Below are 21,636 nucleotides of genomic sequence, written 5' to 3' on the forward strand. Positions count from 1 at the left end.
TCATACCAAGCCCACCAGCTCCTTCTCTCATACCCGAAACCATAACAAAAGCTTTTCATTCTATTTTCTACATATTGAATCTATTACTTATCACAGGTCTGCTTTGTCAATAAGAGCATGTTTACCGTCATAATTTTTCAACTTTATTGCCAATCATGGCAATAATGTCAGGCTTCACTCTTCATCCATACATTAATTAGTATAGTTAGCTGATTAATATATACAGAATAATCCTACTTACCCAGTTTCCTTAGTGGTTGAAGATTTTCCATCACCTGACGATACCTGCGGGTCTCATCTTCTGCTACCTCATTGATATCTGAGTAATCGATGGCATCATCTTTACTCTGAATCCAACCTATACAGAGAAAAATAATCATTGGTCAGGTAAATGCTATCCAGATTGAGGTACAATACAGAGCAGCTCAAGGCTTGTTTGCAGGTCTTCAGGAGGAAAATGAGGCAAAGTCGTACATCTGTATAGAGCCAATACATTTCTCTGAGATTTAAGAAAAAATTGGATGCCAAGCCAAAGGAAGAGGCATTAGGAGGTTCAGCCAAAAGAGGTGGGTTCTAAGCAGAGTCTTAAAGAAGGATAGGGAAATACAAGGGCACAGCTAAAGGCAAAGATGTTACTGACATGGCAATATGGGGGTGTACACAACAGGTCAGGTGGAAAAGAACAGAGTGATCAACCAGGGCAGCATTATGGCAAACGAATTGGCAGGTTACAAAAGCATATATGGGCTTCAGTAGTCTGGACTGATGAGAGATGAAAATAAGCATGATGATAGTCAGACAAAGAGGGGAACGTCCTTATCTACAGGGATGGAGCAGGGAATGAAACTGAGCTTTACATCTAAGAAACTTAGTACAAATGGCTACCACTGATTTACACATTTGATTTGAACAATTGCTTGAATTTATATAGCACCTGTTATGTAGAAAACAACATTCCAAGTCCTTGTACATTTACTGACCCAGAGTCTATGAAGATTGATCAAAGACTTGGTCAGAGACATGGGTTTCAAGAGAATCCGGGGAAGAGACATAGATTTGGGGAGGGAATTCTATGAAAGGCAGGCCTGTGAATAAAGGTGTAGCCAGCAATGTTGTAGTGAAGGAGAGGAGTGAAAGGGATCAATCAAAGCCATGGCAACAATGGGATTTAAAGACAAGTTGAGAATTTTAAATTTGAAAGGCAGGCCACTGAGTTTGGGCAAGTTGGACTTGGTGCATGACAAAACACAAGAAGCAAAATTTTGGACAAGCCAGAATTTGTGAAAGGAGGCATGGTGGAAGTCTGGCAAGGAAAGTATCTGAGTCATGAAGTTAGTAATTATTCTTAAAATATGAGCAAAGCTTGAAAGTCTGCATTTATTGGCCATCCCTAGTTTTCCTGAGAATATGACTGCCACAGTGTTGTGATGATGGTACCCCCTCATGGTGTTAGGTAGAGAGCTGCAGAATATTAATTCAGTGACAATGAAAGAATGCCAATAGATTCCCAGATCAGGAGGTGTGTCGAGGATTTCAGTAGCTGATAGGCTGAAGTGGATTAAATTACAGATGTGGGCATGGATTGTTGTCATGATGGAGAGGACATTGGGGCAGAAACACAAGTTTACTGTTAAGCAGGGCTACAAGACTGCAAACAGCTACAAATGGCTTGCACACGAACAGGGGAGAGACCTCATCCTGAGTGAGACATAGCCAGAGTGAGTGTGGGTATTGGCAATTTGGTGCACAGTGGGAATTCAGTGCAGAGGGGAAGAAGTGCTATTTGCATTTTTTCTATGCTATCCAACTTCTTAAATCTTCAGAGAGTGGTCTTGCCCTGCTGCAGCAGTAAAGGCTACAAGGGAAAGGAATGACTGGTAAGTAGTGGGTAAGGTCGTGTAAGTATTTACTACTTTTATTGCTTATAGTTTAAGGTTTTATTGTGGTTTACAGTTTGTATATTCTGTAGTAATGAGGATCAGGAAAGAAGGGCTCTAGAGTAATTGATTTAAAAGGTTTAATTTAAAGGTTTAGGTCATGGCAGGAGAGCACAAAGCCGTGGTGTGCTCCTTGTGCTCCAAGAGGGAAGCCGGGAACATTTCCAGTGCCTGGGACCAGCATGTGTGCAGGAAGTGTGTCCAGCTGCAGCTCCTGGAAGCTCAGGTTTCAGAGCTGGAACGGCAGCTGGGGACACCATGGAGCATCCACAAGTCTGAAAGCATCGTGGATAGCTCGTTTAGAGAGGTGGTCACACCACAGCTGAAGGGACTTGAGGAAGCAAGGGAATGGGTGACCACCAGGCAGTCCAAGAGAAACAGGCAGGTAGTTCAGGAGTCCCCTGGGGTCCCACTCGCAAATCGGTATTCCATTTTGGAGGCTGATGGGGGCACTAGCTCCTCCAGGGAGTGCAGACAGAGCCAAGCTTCTGGCATCACAAGCAGCCTGTCTGTTCAGGAAGAGAGGAAGAGCAATATTAGTAGGGGATTCTATAGTCAGGGGAACAGATAGGCACTACTGTAGCCGTCAACATGACTCCAGGACGGTGTGTTGACTCCCTGGTGCCAGGATCCGGGATGTAACTGAACGGCTGCAGGGCATGCTGAAGGGGGAGGGTGATAAGGCAGAGGTCATGGTACATGTTGGTACCAATAACAGAGGTATAAAGAGGGATGAGCTCTTGCATCAAGAATTCAGGGAGTTAGGCAGTAAACTAAGAAGCAGTACCTTCCGGGTTGTAATCTCTGGATTGCTCCCAGTGCCATGTGCTAGCGAGCTCAGAAATAGGAAAATAGCACAGATGAATACGTGATTTACGAGTTGGTGCAGGAGGGAGGGTTTTAGATTCCTGGATCACTGAGACTGTTTCTGGGGAAGGCGGGACATGTACAACCGGGACGGTCTACATCTGAACCAGAGTGGGACTAACATCTTTGCAGCGGGTTTGTTAGTGCTGTTGGGAGGAGTTTAAACTAATTCGGCAGGGGGAGGGGACACAGAATGTTAGTAGAATAGGGCCACATCATAATACAGTAAAACAATCAAGTCAGAGGGAGTACAGCTGCATTAAGTTTCAAGGTAGTAAGGCAAGACCGGATGGCCTCCACTTTAATGCCAGCAGTATTACAGGTAAAACGGATGAGTTAAGGATGAGGATTGACATGTGGAATTGTGATATAGTAGCCATCACTGAGACATGGTTGAGAGAGAGACAGGATTGGCAGCTCAACATTCTGGGATATAGAATCTTCAGATGAGACCGGGGAGGGGGTAAAAGAGGAGTAGGTGTTGCATTATTAGTTAAGGAGTCAGTTAGTGTGGTAAGGAGAGCTGATATCTTGGAGGGGGCATTGAATGAAGCTATGTGGGTACAGCTTAGGAATAAAAAAGGGGCAGCCACATTGTTAGGTGTTTATTATAGACCCCCAGATAGTCAGCGGGAAATTGAGGAGCAAATATGTGCACAATTTGCAGAGGTGTGTAAAAACAATAACAATAGGGTAATTATATCAGGTGATTTCAACTTTCCCAAAATTAATTGGGATAGGCATAGTGTTGAGGGCTTGGATGGAGTGGATTTCTTGAAATGTGTACAGGAGAACTTTTTAGGTCAATATGTAGAGGGTCCAACAAGGGACAGCACAGTGCTGGACCTAATTCTGGGGAACGAAGCCAGACGGGTGGCTGAGGTGGTGGTGGGGGAGCATTTTAGTGATAGCGACCACAACATGGTACAATTTAACCTTGTTATGGACAAAGAAATAGGCAAGTTGCAAAAAATGTTTTGGATTGGGGGAGAGCGGACTTTAGTAAAATAAGGCAGGATCTGGCCAAGGTAGACTGGGAACAGCTACTTGTGGGGAAATCGACAGAAGAGCAGTGGGGGGTGTTCAAAAAGGAAATGGGGAGGGTACAGGCTCAACATGTTTCCTCTAGGGTGATAGGAAGGAGTAACAAGCCCAGAGAACCATGGATGACCAGATATATTCAGGATATGATGAGAAGAAAAAGAGAGGTTTTTAGCAGGTACAAGGGAAGCAAATCAGCAGAGGCATTAGTGGAGTACAGAAAGTGCAGGGTGGAGCTTAAGAAAGCAATTAGGACAGCAAAGAGGGGATATGAGAAAGCTCTGGCTGGTAAAAGTAGGGAAAATCCTAAGATATTCTGTAAGTATATCAATGGGAAGAGGATAACCAGGGAAAGAGTAGGGCCCATAAGGGACCAAGGGGGCAATCCATGAGTGGAGCCAGGGGACATCGGTCGAGTGTTGCATGAATACTTCACATCTGTCTTTACCCAACAGAATGAGGATGAAGGTATCGAACTTGGGGAGAGAGACTGCGAGGTTCTTAAGCAAATTGATATAGGGAGTGACAAGGTATTGGAGGCGTTGGCAGGATTAAAATTGGTCAACTCTCCAGGTCCAGATGATTTGTGTCCCAGATTGCTGAGAGAGGAAAGGGAGGAGATTGCACAGGCTCTGACCCAAATTTTTAATTCCTCTAGTCACGGGGAAAGTGCCAGAGGACTGGAGAACAGCTAATGTGGTTCCGCGATTTAAGAAAGGTTGTAGAGATAAGCCAGGGAACTACAGGCCAGTGAGTCTCATGTCAGTGGTAGGGAAACTATTGGAGAAAATTCTTAAGGAGAGAATCTATCTCCACTTGGAGAAGCAAGGTTTGATCAAGGATAGTCAGCATGGCTTTGTCAGAGGGAGGTTATGCCGAACAAATTTGATTGAATTTTTTGAGGAGGTGACCAGGTGTGTAGATGAGGATAGTGCAGTTGATGTAGTTTATATGGATTTCAGCAAAGCCTTTGACAAGGTCCCACATGGGAGACTTATAAAGAAGGCAAATGCACATGGGATACAGGGTAATCTGATAAGGTGGATTCAAAATTGGCTTAGTTGTAGGAGACAGTGGGTGATGACAGAAGGATGCTTTAGTGACTGGAAGCCAATGTCCAGTGGCGTACCACAGGGATCTGTGCTGTGTCCCCTATTATTCGTCATTTATATAAACGACATAGATGACGATGTGGGGGGTAGGATTAGTAAGTTTGCAGATGACACAAAGATTGGTCGGGTGGTTAAAAGTGAGGTTAAGTGTCTTGGGCTACTGGAAGATATAGACAGGATGGTCAAATGGGTAGATAAGTGGCAAATGGAATTTAACCCTGAAAAGTGTGAGGTGATACACTTTGGAAGGAGTAATTTTGCAATGAAGTGTTCAATGAACGGCATGGCACTAGGAAGTTCTGAGGAACAAAGGGACCTTGGCGTGTGTATCCATAGATCTCTGAAGCCGGAGGGGCATGTTAATGGGGGGAGGTGAAAAGGGCATATGGGACACTTGCCTTTATCAATCGAGGCATAGATTACAAAAGTAGGGAGGTCATGTTGGAGTTGGATAGAACCATGGTGAGGCCATAGCTGGAGTGCTGTGTGCAGTTCTGGTCGCCACATTATCTGAAGGATGTGATTGCACTGGAGGGGGTGCAGAGGAGAATCACAAGGATGTTGCCTGGGATGAAACATTTAAGTTACAAAGAGAGGTTGGATAAACTTGGGTTGTTTTCGTTGGAGCAGAGAAGACTGATGGACGACCTGATCGAGGTGTACAAGATTATGAGGGACACAGACAGGGTGGATAGGGAGCAGCAGTTCCCCTTAGTTGAAGGGTCAGTCACAAGGGGACATAAGTTCAAGGTGAGGGGCAGGAGGTTTAGGGGGGATGTGAGGAAAAACTTTTTTACCCAAAGGGTGGTGACGGTCTGGAATGCGCTGCCTGGGAGGGTGGTGGAGGCAGGTTGTCTCTCATCCTTTAAAAAGTGACTGGATGAGCACTTGGCACATCATAACATTCAAGGTTATGGGCCAAGTGCTGGTAAATGGGATTTGGTAGGTAGGTCAGGTGTTTCTCACGCGTCGGTGCAGACTCGGTGGGCTGAAGGGCCTCTTCTGCACTGAGAGATTCTGTAAAGGCTGAGATTATCGCTGGAGAGGAAGGGACATTAAATATTTAGGGCTGTTAATTATGCGTAAGAATTTAACACATAGTAAATGATCAATAGTCACTGAAGATATTTTTGGAGGTACATATTAGAACTCAAGGCTGGAAAAGACTTCAACGGAAAAACGGAACAAAGCCCTAGAGGAATTTGGGGATGAAAACAGTCAAGTTGATACAAGCCAGACAAGATTGGACTGTAGAGTTATGGAATTTATGTAGAGCACATCTGGAAAGCCAGCAAGGAGTACAACCTATAATACAAATTATATCTTTCAAACTGAATTACAGATTCTAAGGACAGCTATTGCTTACCCTCTGCATTGCTGCTCCTTTCATCGGACTCTATTGCATCATCCTCATTGGCTGTAATTTCTTTGATGAGGGTCCCGAGACCTAGTGTCCCCAAGCCATCCAGGTGCTTTTTTGACTCCTACGAATAGACAGTGAGCCAGTTACACCTCATTGTAAGTCACATGGATTTGTCAGGCGCGCGCGCACACACACACACACACACACACACACACACGACATCGACAGGAATGGTGACACTAAAACAGCAAATACATTTTGAAAAAAAATTATCCTTTTCTCTCCCTCTCAATTAACTGTTCACTTGTTTTTGCAAAGGGAAGTCTGGTGGCAATATTGATCCCAGTGGCCACTGAAACTACGTGGTGTCCAGGGTCAGTCAAGAATGCTATTTCCTGCTTGGAGGTGGGGTTGACCTTGATTGATTGTTCCATCATGAAAATAGTGGTCCATCCAGCACTCCAATTACTTACATTTCTGTGATGCTTTTTAGGTAGAGAAAGGCTTTACGAAAAAGAACTAAGTGGAAGCTGAACAACAAGAAACCATAGGGAGAGATCAGGTATGTGGAGGTTTGGGGAGGGTATTACGCTGAAAGCAAGAACTGGACAACATTCAGGCTTATAAATGGCAAGGAGTATTTGTGCCACATAACTGATGGGCAATGACCATCTCCAATAGGAGAGAATCTAACCATCTTCTCTTGACTTTCAATGGCATTACCATCTCTGAAACTGCCACTTTAAACATCCTGGTTGTTACCACTGACCGGAAACTGAACTGGGCCAGCCATATAAATACTGTGGCTACAAGAGCAGGTCAGAGGCTGGGAATTCTGCACGTGTAACTCACCTCCTGACTCCCCAAAGCCTGTCCACCATCTACAAGGCACGTGTCAGGAGTGTGATGGAATACTCCCCACTTGTCTGAATGACTACACTCAAGAAACTCTGCACTATCTAGGACAAAACAGCCTGCTTGATTGGAACCCATCCATCGCCTTAAAATGTTCACTCCCTCCACTGCCAGAGCACATTGGCAGCAGTGTGTATCAGACACAAGATGCACTGCAACACTCATCAAGTTTTCTTTGACAGCACTTCCCAAATCCCATGACCTTGAAAGACAAGGGCAGCAGACAAGGCACAGAGAAACACCATTACTTGCATGTTCCCATCCGAGTGACACACAATCCTGATGCCGCTAGATCGCAGCCCCTTAGTTGTCACTAGGTCAAAATACCAGAACTTCCACCCTAACCACTGTGATTGCACCTATGCCACAAGGACTGCAGTGGTTCAACCACCACCTTCGTAAGGGCAGTTAGGGATGGACAACAAATGCTGGCCTTGTCAGCGAAGCTTGCATATTATGAACACATTTTTTAAAAAAGGTACAGTGAGGCCACAGAAGGATTTAAAAGTAAAGTCCAAGCTCTTGAAATCAATTTACCGGGTCTTGGAGAGCTTGCTGAAGTTTAGTAAGGACAAGGTAATGGAAGTGATGGGTAAAGCCTTCTGAATGACTTAACTTGCGAAAAACCATTTACTGGTTAAACTGCCAACAAAGAAGCTCAGACCTACAGGTGGAATAATGTGAAATGGTTGTAACTCTTTCGAGTACAAACACTTTTCCATCTGTTCCTATTCAGATGAAGTGACATTGTTTCATAGTTTGCCATTGTGAGATTTGAACTCTTGATACTCTTTTGAGTAAACCTGTTTCCATCTGTTTCAGATGAAGTTACATTGTTTCATAGTTTGCCATTGTGAGATTTGAACTCTTGATACTCTTTCGAGTAATCGGGCACACTCCCAACAAAGGTTGTTAGCAATCTGATACTCTCACCTCCAAAGGCTGTGGAAGTTACATTGTTTCATAGTTTGCCATTGTGAGATTTGAACTCTTGATACTCTTTTGAGTAAACCTGTTTCCATCTGTTTCAGATGAAGTTACATTGTTTCATAGTTTGCCATTGTGAGATTTGAACTCTTGATACTCTTTTGAGTAAACCTGTTTCCATCTGTTTCAGATGAAGTTACATTGTTTCATAGTTTGCCATTGTGAGATTTGAACTCTTGATCTTGGGGTTGCAAGCCCAGTACCATAACCACTTGGCTATTCAGGCCAAGCTAACACATTTCCATCTGTTTCAGATGAAGTTACATTGTTCGCCATTGTGAGATTTGAACTCTTGATCTTAGGGTTACAAACCCAGTACCATAACCACTTGGCTATTTAGGCCAAACGTGAAATGGTTGTATGCCAATGACAATCTAATTATAACCCAGCTGTCCAACATTATTGAGGCAGACGAGCTTCACATTGATACAATTAAATTACAAATAGGATTTCTGTGGAGAAATCTTTAGAAGAGAATTTTACTACATAATTGAAAATGCTTGTTATATCAAGGCTATGAGAAAGTTTACTTTGAAAGCAGTTCTGGCAGCTTCCTTCTGTTTTAAGGCATACCACAATTTTCTTTCCATATACAACATATATTTTTTCGTAAAAACAAAAAACTGCAGATGCTGGAAATCCAAAACAAAAACAGAATTACCTGGAAAAACTCAGCAAGTCTGGCAGCATCGGCGGAGAAGAAAAGAGTTGATGTTTCGAGTCCTCATAACCCTTCAACAGAACTGATCTTTCTTTACAAGGAGAGGGAAATACAAGCTGGTTTAAGTGGGGGGGGGGGGTTAGGGTTAGGGTCCATCCCACCTTAAACCAGCTTATATTTCCCTCTCCTTGTAAAGAAAGATCAGTTCTGTTGAAGGGTCATGAGGACTCGAAACGTCAACTCTTTTCTTTTCCGCCGATGCTGCCAGACCTGCTGAGTTTTTCCAGGTAATTCTGTTTTTGTGTTATATATTTTTTCATGCCTGTGAAAAATAATTTTGCAACTCATGCAATGAAGACTAACAGGCATTAAATATTAATTGTGTAAACTATTTGCTTAAACTATAATTTACATGAAGCTGTTTTAGACTATGGGTTTAGTGACATAAACAAGAGGCTGGCCAACAATAGTGACAGGTTTGACCTGCTAAGATATTTAATCCTGCTCTTTAGGTTCACATATGGAGATACTATTATGTAGCTTCTACTCTGCTACAGTGATTATACACTCAACAGGCACATTACCTTGTCAAGAACACTATCATCCTCCAACTGTCCATCCTCATTGATATTTCCAAACAGAAAGCCAGTGAGAGAGAATGGCTGTTCGTGATCCTCATCACTGTCTGAGTCTGACATCTTCAGAGGTACCGCCAATCCAGTGTCTAGAAATTAGAACAAAAATAAGTCCCTCTGACTGAAGGATTTAATCAGTTTATTGATTCGCACATCTTGAATTGATTGTACTGCAAGGCACAATATTTCTCAGTCTTAGTACAGTTCTGATGCCCCGTTGAGTACAATGAACAGTTAATTTTAACTTGCTCGGAAAGAAGTGCATGGATCGAGGGGCAGTGCTGGCTGAGTGGAAACCTACCAGGTTGGAGACAGAAGGATTGTGCAGGTGGATTTCTGACTAGCTTTGAAGAACTCAAGATGTACCTATCATTCTCTATTGTGCACTTTGTCCATGAGATCTATCACAAGCAATCTCTTCCACAGAAATCTGAAGCTATTTGCATCTGCCTGTTAAGAAATGATGGGTTTCTAAGCTGCATTGTAAACTCTCCAGTCAACTTGAGGTGGATGGACAATACGAACAAGCAGAAAATCAATCAAAATCTAAATTTCCACAGTCAAAAACTAGCTGGAGAAATTACCAACATGTGTACGAATGCCTTCCAAACCTGGGAGCTTTACACAAATACTAGAGAACATTAATACAGGAAGCAATTTTTTAAATAAAAAAAAACTAGACCTTAATGGAAGCCCTATAATTACTTATCCAATTCAGTGTCTCCCGCAACACAAACGTCTAGTGAATTCAAAATAAAACAAACCTCAGTTCTATCGAAAGTTCACAGGTACAATACTCAGAAAGCTTTATGGAGAAAAAACCTTGAGAAATCATGATGAACGTCATCTCATTGTTTTAGAAGTACTGAATCTGCCCAAATAATTAACATAATTGAAAGGCCCCAACAATATTCACCCATTTTGGTCTCCATCACCGCAGATTCCTGAGTCTTGGAGGTGATAGAAAATGGAAATTACTGTGGAATGCCACTCTTAGAGGTCAACAGAACTCTCCATCCATAAATTTATGAGCAGAAAATTATCCTTTATTTGGGTGAAGTTCAGGCTTGATCTGCCAAAGGTTAACTCTATTTTGCCTTCGGCAAAAGACAAAGCTTATAAATTTCTATACATTATTACTACATTCATCTCAAGCCTGAGCAGTGGCAGCTTTTTCAGTCCAGGTTGAGCCCTTGATGTATATTCTTCTCTTCCACCTGGGGTTCCAAAGAAAATCAATTCAAAGAAAGTTCCAGTGTAGTTCAGGAAACTAGTTCTCACACCAGGTGGAGCTTCTTTACCAGGCTCTGCTCAATTTACATGAGCAAAGCTCATTTCATTCCAGAGTCATTTCCAGTCTCTGACAAAATCAATGTACACGACAGATTAGTACTTTAGAAAAGAGTCAAAACCTTGCCCTTGCTTGTGGAAACTCATAAGGTTTAATGTGGCAGCCTCTGTTTTATCTACCTTTTATAAATCAACAATCACTTTTAACTAATTTATGTTGCACATGGCAGAAAATTGGATTAATGAATTAATAACGCTAGACAATGTTCAATAATTTAAAAGAGTACAGGACAGACACCAATGGGCAAAGAGGGTAATAGGCAAAATTCAAAATAAGTAAGTATGATCAGGTAGAAGAATCAAGAATGCAGCATATATAAAAACATTTCAGTAATAGCTTTATATCAGGAGGTGGAAGGAAGAGAGGAACTTGGTGAAATTACAATCACAAGGGAAGCAGTACTGAGCAAACCAATGGAGCTGACAAGTCTCCGGGTCCAGATGGACATCATCCTAGGCTCTTAGAAGAGGTGGTTAATGAGGTAGTAGGTGCGTTGGTGTTAAATTCCAAAAAATTCCCTAGATTCTGGAAAGGTTCCATCAGACTGGAAAGCAGCAAATATAACACCTCGATTCAAAGAGGGAGGGAGCAGAAAACAAGAAACTATAGGCTAATTAGCTTGACGTCTGTCATGGGGAAGGTGTTCGAGTCGATCATTAAAGAGGTCATAGCTGGTCACATAGAAAAGCTCAAGGAATCAGAAAGAGACAGCATGGTTTTACGAAAGGGAAATCATGCTTAACCAACTTATTAGAGTTCTTTGAAGGAGTAACACGTGCAGTAGATAGAGGGGAGCCTGTAGGTGTACTGTGCTTGGATTTCCAGAAAGCATTTGATTAGGCACCATATCAAAGACTATTGTGGGAAATAAATAGTGTAGGGGGTAACATATTAGCCTGGATAGAAGATTAGCTGGCCAGCAGAAAAGAGACAGTATGCATAAATAAGTCTTTCTCTGGTTGGCAGGTCGTGACGAGTGGAGTCCTGCAGGGGTCTGTGCTGGGGCCTCAGCTTTTTACAATATATATCAATGACTTTGATGAGGGGAGCGAAGGCATGGTAGCTAAATTTGCAGATGACACAAAGATAGGTAGGAAAATATGTTGCGAAGAAGATATAAGGAGTTTGCAGACGGATATAGATAAGTTGAGTCTGAGCAAAAATCTGGCAGATGGAGTATAATGTGGGAAAATGTGAAACTGTTCACTTTGGCAGGAAAAACAAAAAAGCAATGTATTACCAAAATAGAGAACGACTGCAGAATTCCAAGGTGCAGAGGGTTCTCGGTGTTCTCGTGCATGAGGCTCAAGAAGTTAGTGTGCAGGTACAGCATATAATCAAGGTGGCTAATGGAATGCTTTCCTTTATTACGAGGAGGACTGAACATAAAAGTAAGGGTCATATGCTTCAGTTATACAGGGCATTGGTGAGACTGCATCTCAACTACCATGTACAGTTTTAGTCTCCTTATTAAAGGAAGGGTGCAAAGGCTCAGTTCGGAAAAGGTTTAACAGATTGATATTCAAGCAAGTGAGTTGTCTTATGGGGATAGATTGGACAAGCTGGGCTTATTTCCACTGAAGTTTAGAAGAGTCAGGAGTAATTGGATTGAAGTATATAAGATCCTGAATAGTCTTGACAAGGTAGACATGGAAAGGGTGTTTCCTCCTGTGGGAGAGTCCAGAACTAGGGGCCACTGTTTTAAAATTAGGGGTCGCCCTTATAGGACAGAGATGAGGAGAATTTTTTTTCTCTCTGAGGGTTGTGCGACTTTGGAACTCTGCCTCAGGCAGCGGTGGAGGCAGAGTCACTGAATATTTAAAAGGCGGAGGTAGATAGATTCTTGTTAGGCAAGGGAATCAAAGGTTATCGGGGGTAGATGGGAATCTGGAACTCGAATCACAAGCAGATCGGCCATGATCTTATTGAATGACAGAGCAGGCTCGAGGGGCCAAATGGCCTACTTCTACTATTTTATATGTTCATATGGACATCTATAATAATAACGTTTGATGTTTTTGTCTGTGTGGACTGTTTTGATTGGAAGTTTAATGGGCACATCTGTTGGTGGATATATTTGATGGCAGTGTCTGGCACATACAGAGGCACATGGATGTGTGAAGGATTGGAATGGTGACACACGTGTAGCTGCCAACAGTTGATGAGTCACTATCCTCTTGAAAAGATGAAGTCTGTGTGTGACAGGGTGCGGATTTTCCCTAACAGTTATGAAGGTCGGTTGTTTTTTTTAAAAAAAGCTGGGGGAAATCATCAAGAAGCATCAGGATTTGCCCTTTCCTCTCACCTCCCTCTGATGATGTTAACATTAGGTAGCTGGGAGATGAGTACGTGCAAGTATCACCTAGAATCACCTCAGCATCGACTGCCGTCTCAGTCAGCAGCCAAAACTGCAGCGGAATTGACCAGGGAAGGGACCCGCCTGGCCCCCGAGTTAAAGAGTAAAGTTGAGATCCTGTTTCATTTTGTGAGTCAGTGTTGCCTGATGTTTAGTCTAGATATAACCAATCTCATTGAATTTTAATTACATTTTTCAAAATGCCAGTCGAGGACCTGATGCTTGCAAGGAATGGATTGGGGGGTGTGGGGGAACAGTGTCAGAGTGAATATGGTGGAATGGGGATGACATGACAGGGGAGGCATGAGATGGGATGGCATGGAAGGAGGAATGACAAGAGAGGTAAGGGCATGGGAAGAATGGAATGGCATGGGATGAGGGTGGCACAGAAAGGCATGCGATGGAGGATGACAGAAGGAGGGATCAGGAGGTATGACATGGAAGGACAGACTGGCTGGGGATGGCATAGGAGGGAGAGGAGGCATGGGAGGGGTGGATGAAATTATGGATTTGGTCAAGTGTGGCAAAATGTTGGGGATAATTATTTGAATTAACATATTTTTCAAAGATCATGCTTTGTGTTAAAAATGAAGACACATCAGATTTGAATTAAAAAGTTTCAGAAAAGCTGTCAGGTGAATTAAAAGAATACATCAGTGTTGATTCTATAGATGAAGAAGGTAATAATAGACTATACCTCCAGAGATTTTACACAGTTTAACCCCAACAGAATGCCACCACACAAGCTTGGATTCAAAGAAGAAGCAGTTATAATGTTGCTACGAAACTTGAATTCTTATCAAGGACTTTATCATGGAACAAGATTGGTAGTCAGGATGCTGTTTTCTTTGATGATAATTGCAGAAATTATAACAGGCAGATTTCAAGGGAATATAGGTTTATTCTTTGAATAATATAGAGCCCATCAAATGTAAACCTGTTCTTTCAACACGGAAAACCGTTCTCAATCAGACTTTTGTATTTTATGACTATAAACAAGTGACAAAGCCTAATTACATTCCTTAGCCTATTCTTCTACATGGAGACCAAATATTGCTCTTAAGCAGAGTGAGAAGTTTTGATTCTGTTAAAGTCTTTGGTGAAAGAATAACTGGAAGTCCTGTATTTAAAGTACTATTGCAATATAGATACTAATTTGACCAGAGATATTTTGTGGGTCTCTGTTAGTATACATTAAATGATAGCAAACAGCAAAGAATAAATCTCATTTTTGATGGCGAGGTTATTAAAACTATTGGTTCAGTGTTCATAGGCAATCAAGACAGAAAATAAACCATTGGGATATAAAGCTTACCTTACAAGGCCAAAGAGATAACAATAAAGCCATTTCTGGCCTTAGCAAGACCACATCTGGAGTACTGTGTTCAGTTTTGGTATCCATATATATCAGAAAAGATGAACAATTAGTGAAAATTTCTACAGGAGAACTAAGGCTAATTTCTGAAGTTGGAAGGCTGAATTCTAAGGAAAATTTGTCTATCAGAGGGTTTTACTCTTGAGAGAAGATGAAGATTAAGGAGAACCCAATTAGAGGTCTTTTGAGATCTTCATAGCTTTGGACAATTTGGATTTAGTAAAGTTACTCCACTTGGTACAGGATTTGAGGACCGGACAGTTTAAATTTAGGGGTGTCAAATGAAAAGAAAACAAATATTGGCAGTATTTTTTAGAAGCGGGTGATAGAACTGTGCAACAGTGTCCCAACAAGCAAGTTGGAACAAAGAAAAGGATTAAAAGAAGAATTAATGGAAAACAAAACAAGTAGTTCCAGAATTACAGTACAGAATTTTTTGGCATACCTGGAAGAGTAGGTTAGGTGGACCAATGGCTATCAAAACCATTACGCTATAGCTATCGAAGTTCTTCTGCAACAGTTACTAGTTGGCACCAGTTTCTGCAGCTCTACTGCTTTATTTCAGATGTTTCTGGTATTGGTGTATATTCACCCAATATTGCTCTCTTAACTCCCTACCTGGTTGTATGGTCTGCTGCAGAATAACGTGATATCTTTAAGCATTCCTGGCATTATTGTGATTATTTCTATTATTCTGCCTGTTCTTACACACTCCAACTCCAAGTATGCCACACCGCCACACCATCCCACCCCCATCACCTCACTTTGTTCAAATGGTGCCCAATAGTTATTTCTGTGATGTCTGCCTAAATTGCAATGAATCACTCACATACCGCTTTGTGCCCTACCCAACACCAGCCATTTAGGAGCTATGCATTGTTTTCCTTAAAACATGCAGCAAACCAATTAATTTTCTCAGCTATCCTGTCCACTCACACTCTTTGTCTAAAACCAAATACATGCAAGAATTCTGTATCTCAGAACTATGTTATTTTTACTCACATATCCATCCTTCAGAACCTAAAGCATGTTCCCTCTTAATATTTGTTCCTACATGACCACAACTCTCAAACCTTAACTTAGCTTCCTTTCCTCTCTCCAATATGGTTAGTTGGGGCCAGATAAGTTGGCATTACTTACATTACAAAACCACACCTCAGTTATCAAGTCTCCATCCACCCCTATTCTGCCAGTCTCAGCAGTCACAGTACTTAAAAGTGACTCATTGTATGTGAAGCACTTTGAGGCATTTCTGAGAGACATGTTGCATTTCCATATAAGTACAGGTGATCAAGGAATATTGAATTACAAGGAAGTAATAAATTGGAATAAAACAGGTTAAAAGAGGCGAAATAGTAGGATTTAAGTGCAGTTTCTCAGAGCGGATGAAGATGCTTACTCATGTCCCAAAAGATTCTAGCATAAAAACAAAATACTGTGGATGCTGGAATTCTGAAACAAAATCAAAAAATGCTGGAAAAACTCAGCAGTCTGACAGCATCTGTGGAGAGAGAAGAACAAAGTTAACATTTTGAGTCCGTTTGACCTTCTTCAGAGCAGGGGAGATAAAAGGAGATAAAACCACAGATAAATGAATAAAAATAAAAATAAAATAAGTGGGTAAAAAATAAAAATGAATGTAGAAGAAAGGGGATTAAAAAAGGGGGTGAGGATGGAGGAGAGAGTTCATGGTCTGAAGTTGTTGAACTCAATGTTAAGTCCAAAAGGCTGTAATCAGAAGATGAGGTGCTGCTCCTCCAGCTTGTGTTGGGCTTCACTGGAACATTGCGGCAGGCCAAGGGCGGACATGTGGGCATGAGAGCAGGATGGTGTGTTGAATAGGCAAGCAACATTCATTTTTATTTTTTATCCACTTATTTTTATTCATTTATCTGTAGTTTTATCCCCTTTATCCCATTTTCTATCCTTTTCTTGCCCCCACCACCACCACCCCCTCCCCCCACCCCATCCCCTACAGGACCCTCTGTCACTTGTTTCATGTTGTTCTTTCACACAATGCTATCCTTGTTCTGCTATAATCACATTCTGCTTTCTTACCTTTATGCCACTATTAGCACCTATTTCAGCACTAATTATTACCATCAACACCCCCTTTGACCTTCAGTTCATGACATCTTTGTCAATCCCTTTGTCCCCACCTATCACTGGCCTTCTATCCAGCTCCACCCACTCCCCCTTAAACAGTATAAATTTAAACACATTTCCACTTCTCTTCAGCTTTGAAGAAGGGTCATATGGACTCAAGCATTAACTTTGTCTTTCTCTCTCCAGACCTGCTGAGTTTTTCCAGCATTTTTTGTTTTTATCCCATAAGGTTCTGTTCTGGGACCACTTCTGCTCACTGTATATTAGTGATTTGGTTATAGGGCAAGATAGACTGATGACCAAACTGATGACCAAATTTGCAGAGGTCACTAAAATAGGAGGCATAAACAAATAATTTTGAGGATCAAAGGAAGCTACAAGGAAATACTGAAAAGATGGCAGAATGGCCAAACAATATGGCCAGTGGCATTCAATGTCAGTAAATACCAGGTAGCACATTTTGATTTTTGGGGAAAGCCTGATGTTGAAGAGCAGAGGGGTTAGGGATCTAGCTTCACAGAAGGAAAACAAAGCTAATGGAATACTGTGTTTTATAGCAAAAGATATTAGTATGAAAAAAATCAAATTGTAACTGTATGTCTATAGTAAGACAACACGTGGTAATATGCAGTTTTGGACTCATACTATAGGAAGGATGTTGAAACAGTAAAGATGATTCAGCGCAGATTCACCATGATGCTGCCTGGTATGAGGCAGCACAAATAAGAATTGGAGCTGTTTCTATTAGAGCAGAGGATATGAAAGGGCAATATGATAGAAATATTTAAAATTATGAAAGAATGGGACCACAGAAACAGGCTATTTCCAGTAGTTGCGTGATCCAAATCAAGGGAACATAGACAGAAAACTAAATGTTTTTCTTTTTGGAGATAATCAAGAGATGTGGAATGTACTACCAGAGCTGCCAATTGAAACAGAAATCATGCCCATTCAAGAATAAGTTAAACAAGTGGAATAAAGGCACACAAAGACAGAGCATGCAAATGGGATCAGGATTACTGCTCATGTGCAGGTTAAACACCAACACAGACTGATTGGGCTAAGGAGCATGTTTCCAGGTTACAATTTCTATGTTATTCCAAGCATCTTTCTACTATCTCAAGTTTATTAACCCTGGTGTGTCGGATCCACAATGCTATATCAGGTGACTGCTATCTTGCTCTACATTTTTCAGTTAGCTCATTCTTTGCCCAGCCTCCCAGTTGATTTCTTCCTCCCTCCCTCCCTCCCAGCAACAACATAAGGCCACAGCCTCACTCACTCCAGGATCTTACCTTGTGTTTCAGAACATTGGTAAGACTAAAAATATTGTCTACATCAGATTTGGCCAATTTCAGGCAAGGACCAATTCTGACAAAAGGTCATCACCCTGAAATGTCAACTCTATTTCACTCTCCAATGGTGCTTCCAGCCCTGAGTATTTCCAGCAATTTGTTATTGCAGATTTCCATCATCTGCAATATTTCGCTTTTGTACCATTGCCTTCAGCCCCTGCTAAACTCCATTCGCTCACCACTAATTCCATTGCCTTCGCTGGCCAGTGCCTCATGCTGTACCAGATTGTTCGCACCTTTGGCATCCCTTTTATACTGAGTTGAGTTTACTTCTCCAACACAAAAGACTGCCTATTTCCATCTCCATAATAATTGCACATCTCTATCCCTGCCTCAGCCCATCTGCTCCCAAAATCCACGTACATGCTTTTGTTACTTCAATACTTGACTATTCAAACACTTTGCTGGCCAATCTCTCATCTTCCATTCTCTGTAAACTTGGATCAAGAACTCATATCCTCATAAACCAATTACTGTTCAGCCATCACCACTGTGCTCATTGTCCTATATTGGATTCTGGTCCATCAATACCTTCATTTTAAAATTATTTTCCTCATACTCAAATTATTCTTTGTTTCTTCCCTCCCTATCTCTGTAACCACCTCCAGTTCTATAACTTTCTGGGAACACTGCATTCCTCAAAACCTAGCCTCTTGCTCTAACCCACCACTGGCGACCATCTAGGCCAGGGGTCTGCAACCTGTAGCTCATTAAGTACTTATGTGCAGCTTAATCAAATGAACACATTTCGATGGTACTTGAATGGCTGTTTTTTTAACTTTTATTAAAGTTGTACTTCATTTAATTAACAACTTTTTTGTAAAAACCTTTAAAATGCTGTTGAAATTTATATTTTTACTTATTGTTGGCATTTGCATAACAGCACTGCAGCTCTTAAGATACTGCATTGACTAAATTTAAAAACTGACTCTTGTTATTAAGATTGCTGGCCCCTGATCTAGGCCATAAGCACTAGAATTTCCATCCTAAACCTCCATACCTATCTACCCTCCTTTAAGATGCTCCTTAAAACCTACTTCCTTGACCAACCTTTTGATCGACTGTCCTAACATTCACTCTTTTGGCTCAATGTCAGTATTTACCCAATTACACTTCAAAGCATCTCGCGATGTTTTAATGCATTAAAGGTGCTACATAAATATAAGTTGGTGTTAACCCTGTTCAATCACTACCCCAAATCTCTGAGCCGAATAATGTAAGCAAAGCCGCCGAAAATGAACTAGGTTAAAGGATCAAGTGAGTCCACTGTATAGGAATATTTGAAAACCACTAACCTCCCTAAAAGCTGGTATAAAAACAAAAAACTGCAGATGCTGGAAATCCAAAACAAAAACAGAAATACCTGGAAAAACTCAGCAGGTCTGGCAGCATCGGCGGAGAAGAGTAAAGTTGACGTTTCGAGTCCTCATGACCCTTCAACAGAACGAAGTAAAAAGAGGACAGGGTGAAATATAAGCTGGTTTAAGGGGAGGGGGTGCGGAGAGAGAGAGAAGGGGGGCTGGTTGTTGGGACAAGCAAGCAGTGATAGGAGCAGATAATCAAAAGATGTCACAGACAAAAGAACAAAGAGGTGTTGAAGTGGTGATATTATCTAAAAGAATATGCTAATTAAGAATGGATAGCAGGACAAGCAAGGTACAGATAGCTCTAGTGGCGTTGGGGTGAAATAAGACTAAAAGGACATAAAAGGTATAGATAAATGATCGGTGGAATACATTAAAATAATGGAAATAGATGGGAAAAGAAAAATCTATATAAATTATTGGAAATAACAAAAAGGAGGGGGAAGAAGCAGAAAGGGTGGGGATGGAGGAGGGAGTTCAAGATCTAAAATTGTTGCACTCAAATTGTTCAACAATTTTAATTGTTCAACAATTTTAGATCTTAAACTCCATCCTCCATCCCCACCCCTTTCCGCTTCTTCCCCTTCCTTTTTGTTTTTTAAAATAATTTATATAGATTTTTCTTTTCCCATCTATTTCCATTATTTTAATGTATTCCACCGATCATTTATCTATACCTTTTATGTCCTTTTAGTCTTATTTCACCCCAACGCCACTAGAGCTATCTGTACCTTGCTTGTCCTGCTATCCATTAATTAGCATAATCTTTTAGATAATATCACCACTTCAACACCTCTTTGTTCTTTTGTCTGTGACATCTTTTGATTATCTGCTCCTATCACTGCTTGCTTGTCCCAACAACCATCCCCCCCCCTTCTCTCTCTCTCCCCTTAAACCAGCTTATATTTCACCCTGTCCTCTTTTTACTTCATTCTGTTGAAGGGTCATGAGGACTCGAAACGTCAACTTTACTCCTCCGCTAATGCTGCCAGACCTACTGAGTTTTTCCAGGTATTTCTGTTTTTGTTCTCTAAACGCTGGGATGGAAGTACCTCAAGGAGGTGCCGAAGTCACGGCTGGGAATGAAGGGAAACAAACCTCCCTGGAGCAAAATAAAGCCTGTTTTGTAAACAGAAAAACACGAGATTCTGCGAGATGCAACAAAATTCAATAGCTCTGATTCAGTCAAAGCCCCAGATCCTCCAGTTCAGTCCGGAGATTGAGACTCCCACCGGGATGTGAACCTCTTCTTCAGCCTAAAAGGCCCATTCTCCGCTCCCTCTCCGGTTCTGCCGTCCCCACTCTCTAGCTTCCTCTGCATCTCAGAACCAACCGAGTTCAATCCTTACTGTGCCCAGGTCAAACTGTCAGTCAGCCCACAACACAAGGACAGCTTCTAGGATTTCCGTCCACTCTCCCCGATGCCCATCTACAAACCCCGACACATACTTACAGAATGTTCCCCGTCTCTTTTCCTACACGGCAGGCAAAACAGCGCAACCTCCAGGTACAGCGCCACCGACTGACCGGGAGGATCACAGCGCCGCCTACTGATCTGGAAGATCACAGCGCCGCCTACTGATCTGGAAGATCACACTCAAGTTCTGTCGAAGGGTCATGAGGACTCGAAACGTCAACTCTTTTCTTCTCCGCCGATGCTGCCAGACCTGCTGAGTTTTTCCAGGTAATTCTGTTTTTGTTTTGGAAGATCACAGCGCCGCCCAATGACTTGGTGGGGGAGGGGGGTGTGTATCGCAATACCACCCTCTGACCGGGAGATCAGAGCGCCACCCACTGACCGGGAGGATGACAGCATCATCCATGGACCACTATGTCCCTGAACGGCCCCCATTCCATTCATCTTCAATGCAGTGTGTCCATTTTCGCTGTACACAGGCGACTGTCGAGTTTCTTTGAGATTTATTCATGACTACCTGATCGAGTCTTGAGACATTGAGATGCTGCTAGACCGTCATGCTTTTAGGGTTTCTAGGGGCATAGATCTTGATGTTTTGCTTTGAAATAAGACTGTGGTCAGTCCAGCATTGCACATGGTTTTTGTTTATGCACATCCTGCTTGTCCCTCTGTTCTGTTGAGGAGTCATACGGGCTCGAAACGTTAAGTGTTCCTCTCCGCAGATGCTGTCAGACCTGCTGCGTTTTTCCAGGTATTTTTGATTTTGTTTTGGATCCGCAGTTTTTTGCTATTAT

The 21,636-nt window shown here is 41.9% G+C and overlaps 1 protein-coding gene across 6 annotated transcripts in view; it reads right to left on the bottom strand.

The window, feature by feature from the left end:
• The window catches only part of taf1 (TAF1 RNA polymerase II, TATA box binding protein (TBP)-associated factor), a 153,306-nt gene extending 132,346 nt beyond the window's left edge, over positions 1–20,960 (bottom strand). Inside the window, exons 1-5 of one of the 6 annotated variants that reach the window (XM_041195089.1) lie at positions 15,046–15,212; positions 14,541–14,604; positions 9,468–9,607; positions 6,324–6,441; positions 242–358 (exon numbers count right to left, since the gene is read on the bottom strand). In XM_041195089.1, the coding sequence (XP_041051023.1) occupies positions 242–358; positions 6,324–6,441; positions 9,468–9,581 (349 nt within the window). In that variant the 5' untranslated portion in view covers positions 9,582–9,607; positions 14,541–14,604; positions 15,046–15,212. The other 5 variants (XM_041195085.1, XM_041195088.1, XM_041195087.1 and 2 more) reach the window with 5 other exon arrangements.
• Between the last annotated feature and the right edge of the window lie 676 nt (positions 20,961–21,636).

The sequence above is a fragment of the Carcharodon carcharias genome, chromosome 9, assembly GCF_017639515.1.
Source record: "Carcharodon carcharias isolate sCarCar2 chromosome 9, sCarCar2.pri, whole genome shotgun sequence".
In the NCBI taxonomy this organism is placed as follows: Eukaryota; Metazoa; Chordata; class Chondrichthyes; order Lamniformes; family Lamnidae; genus Carcharodon; species Carcharodon carcharias.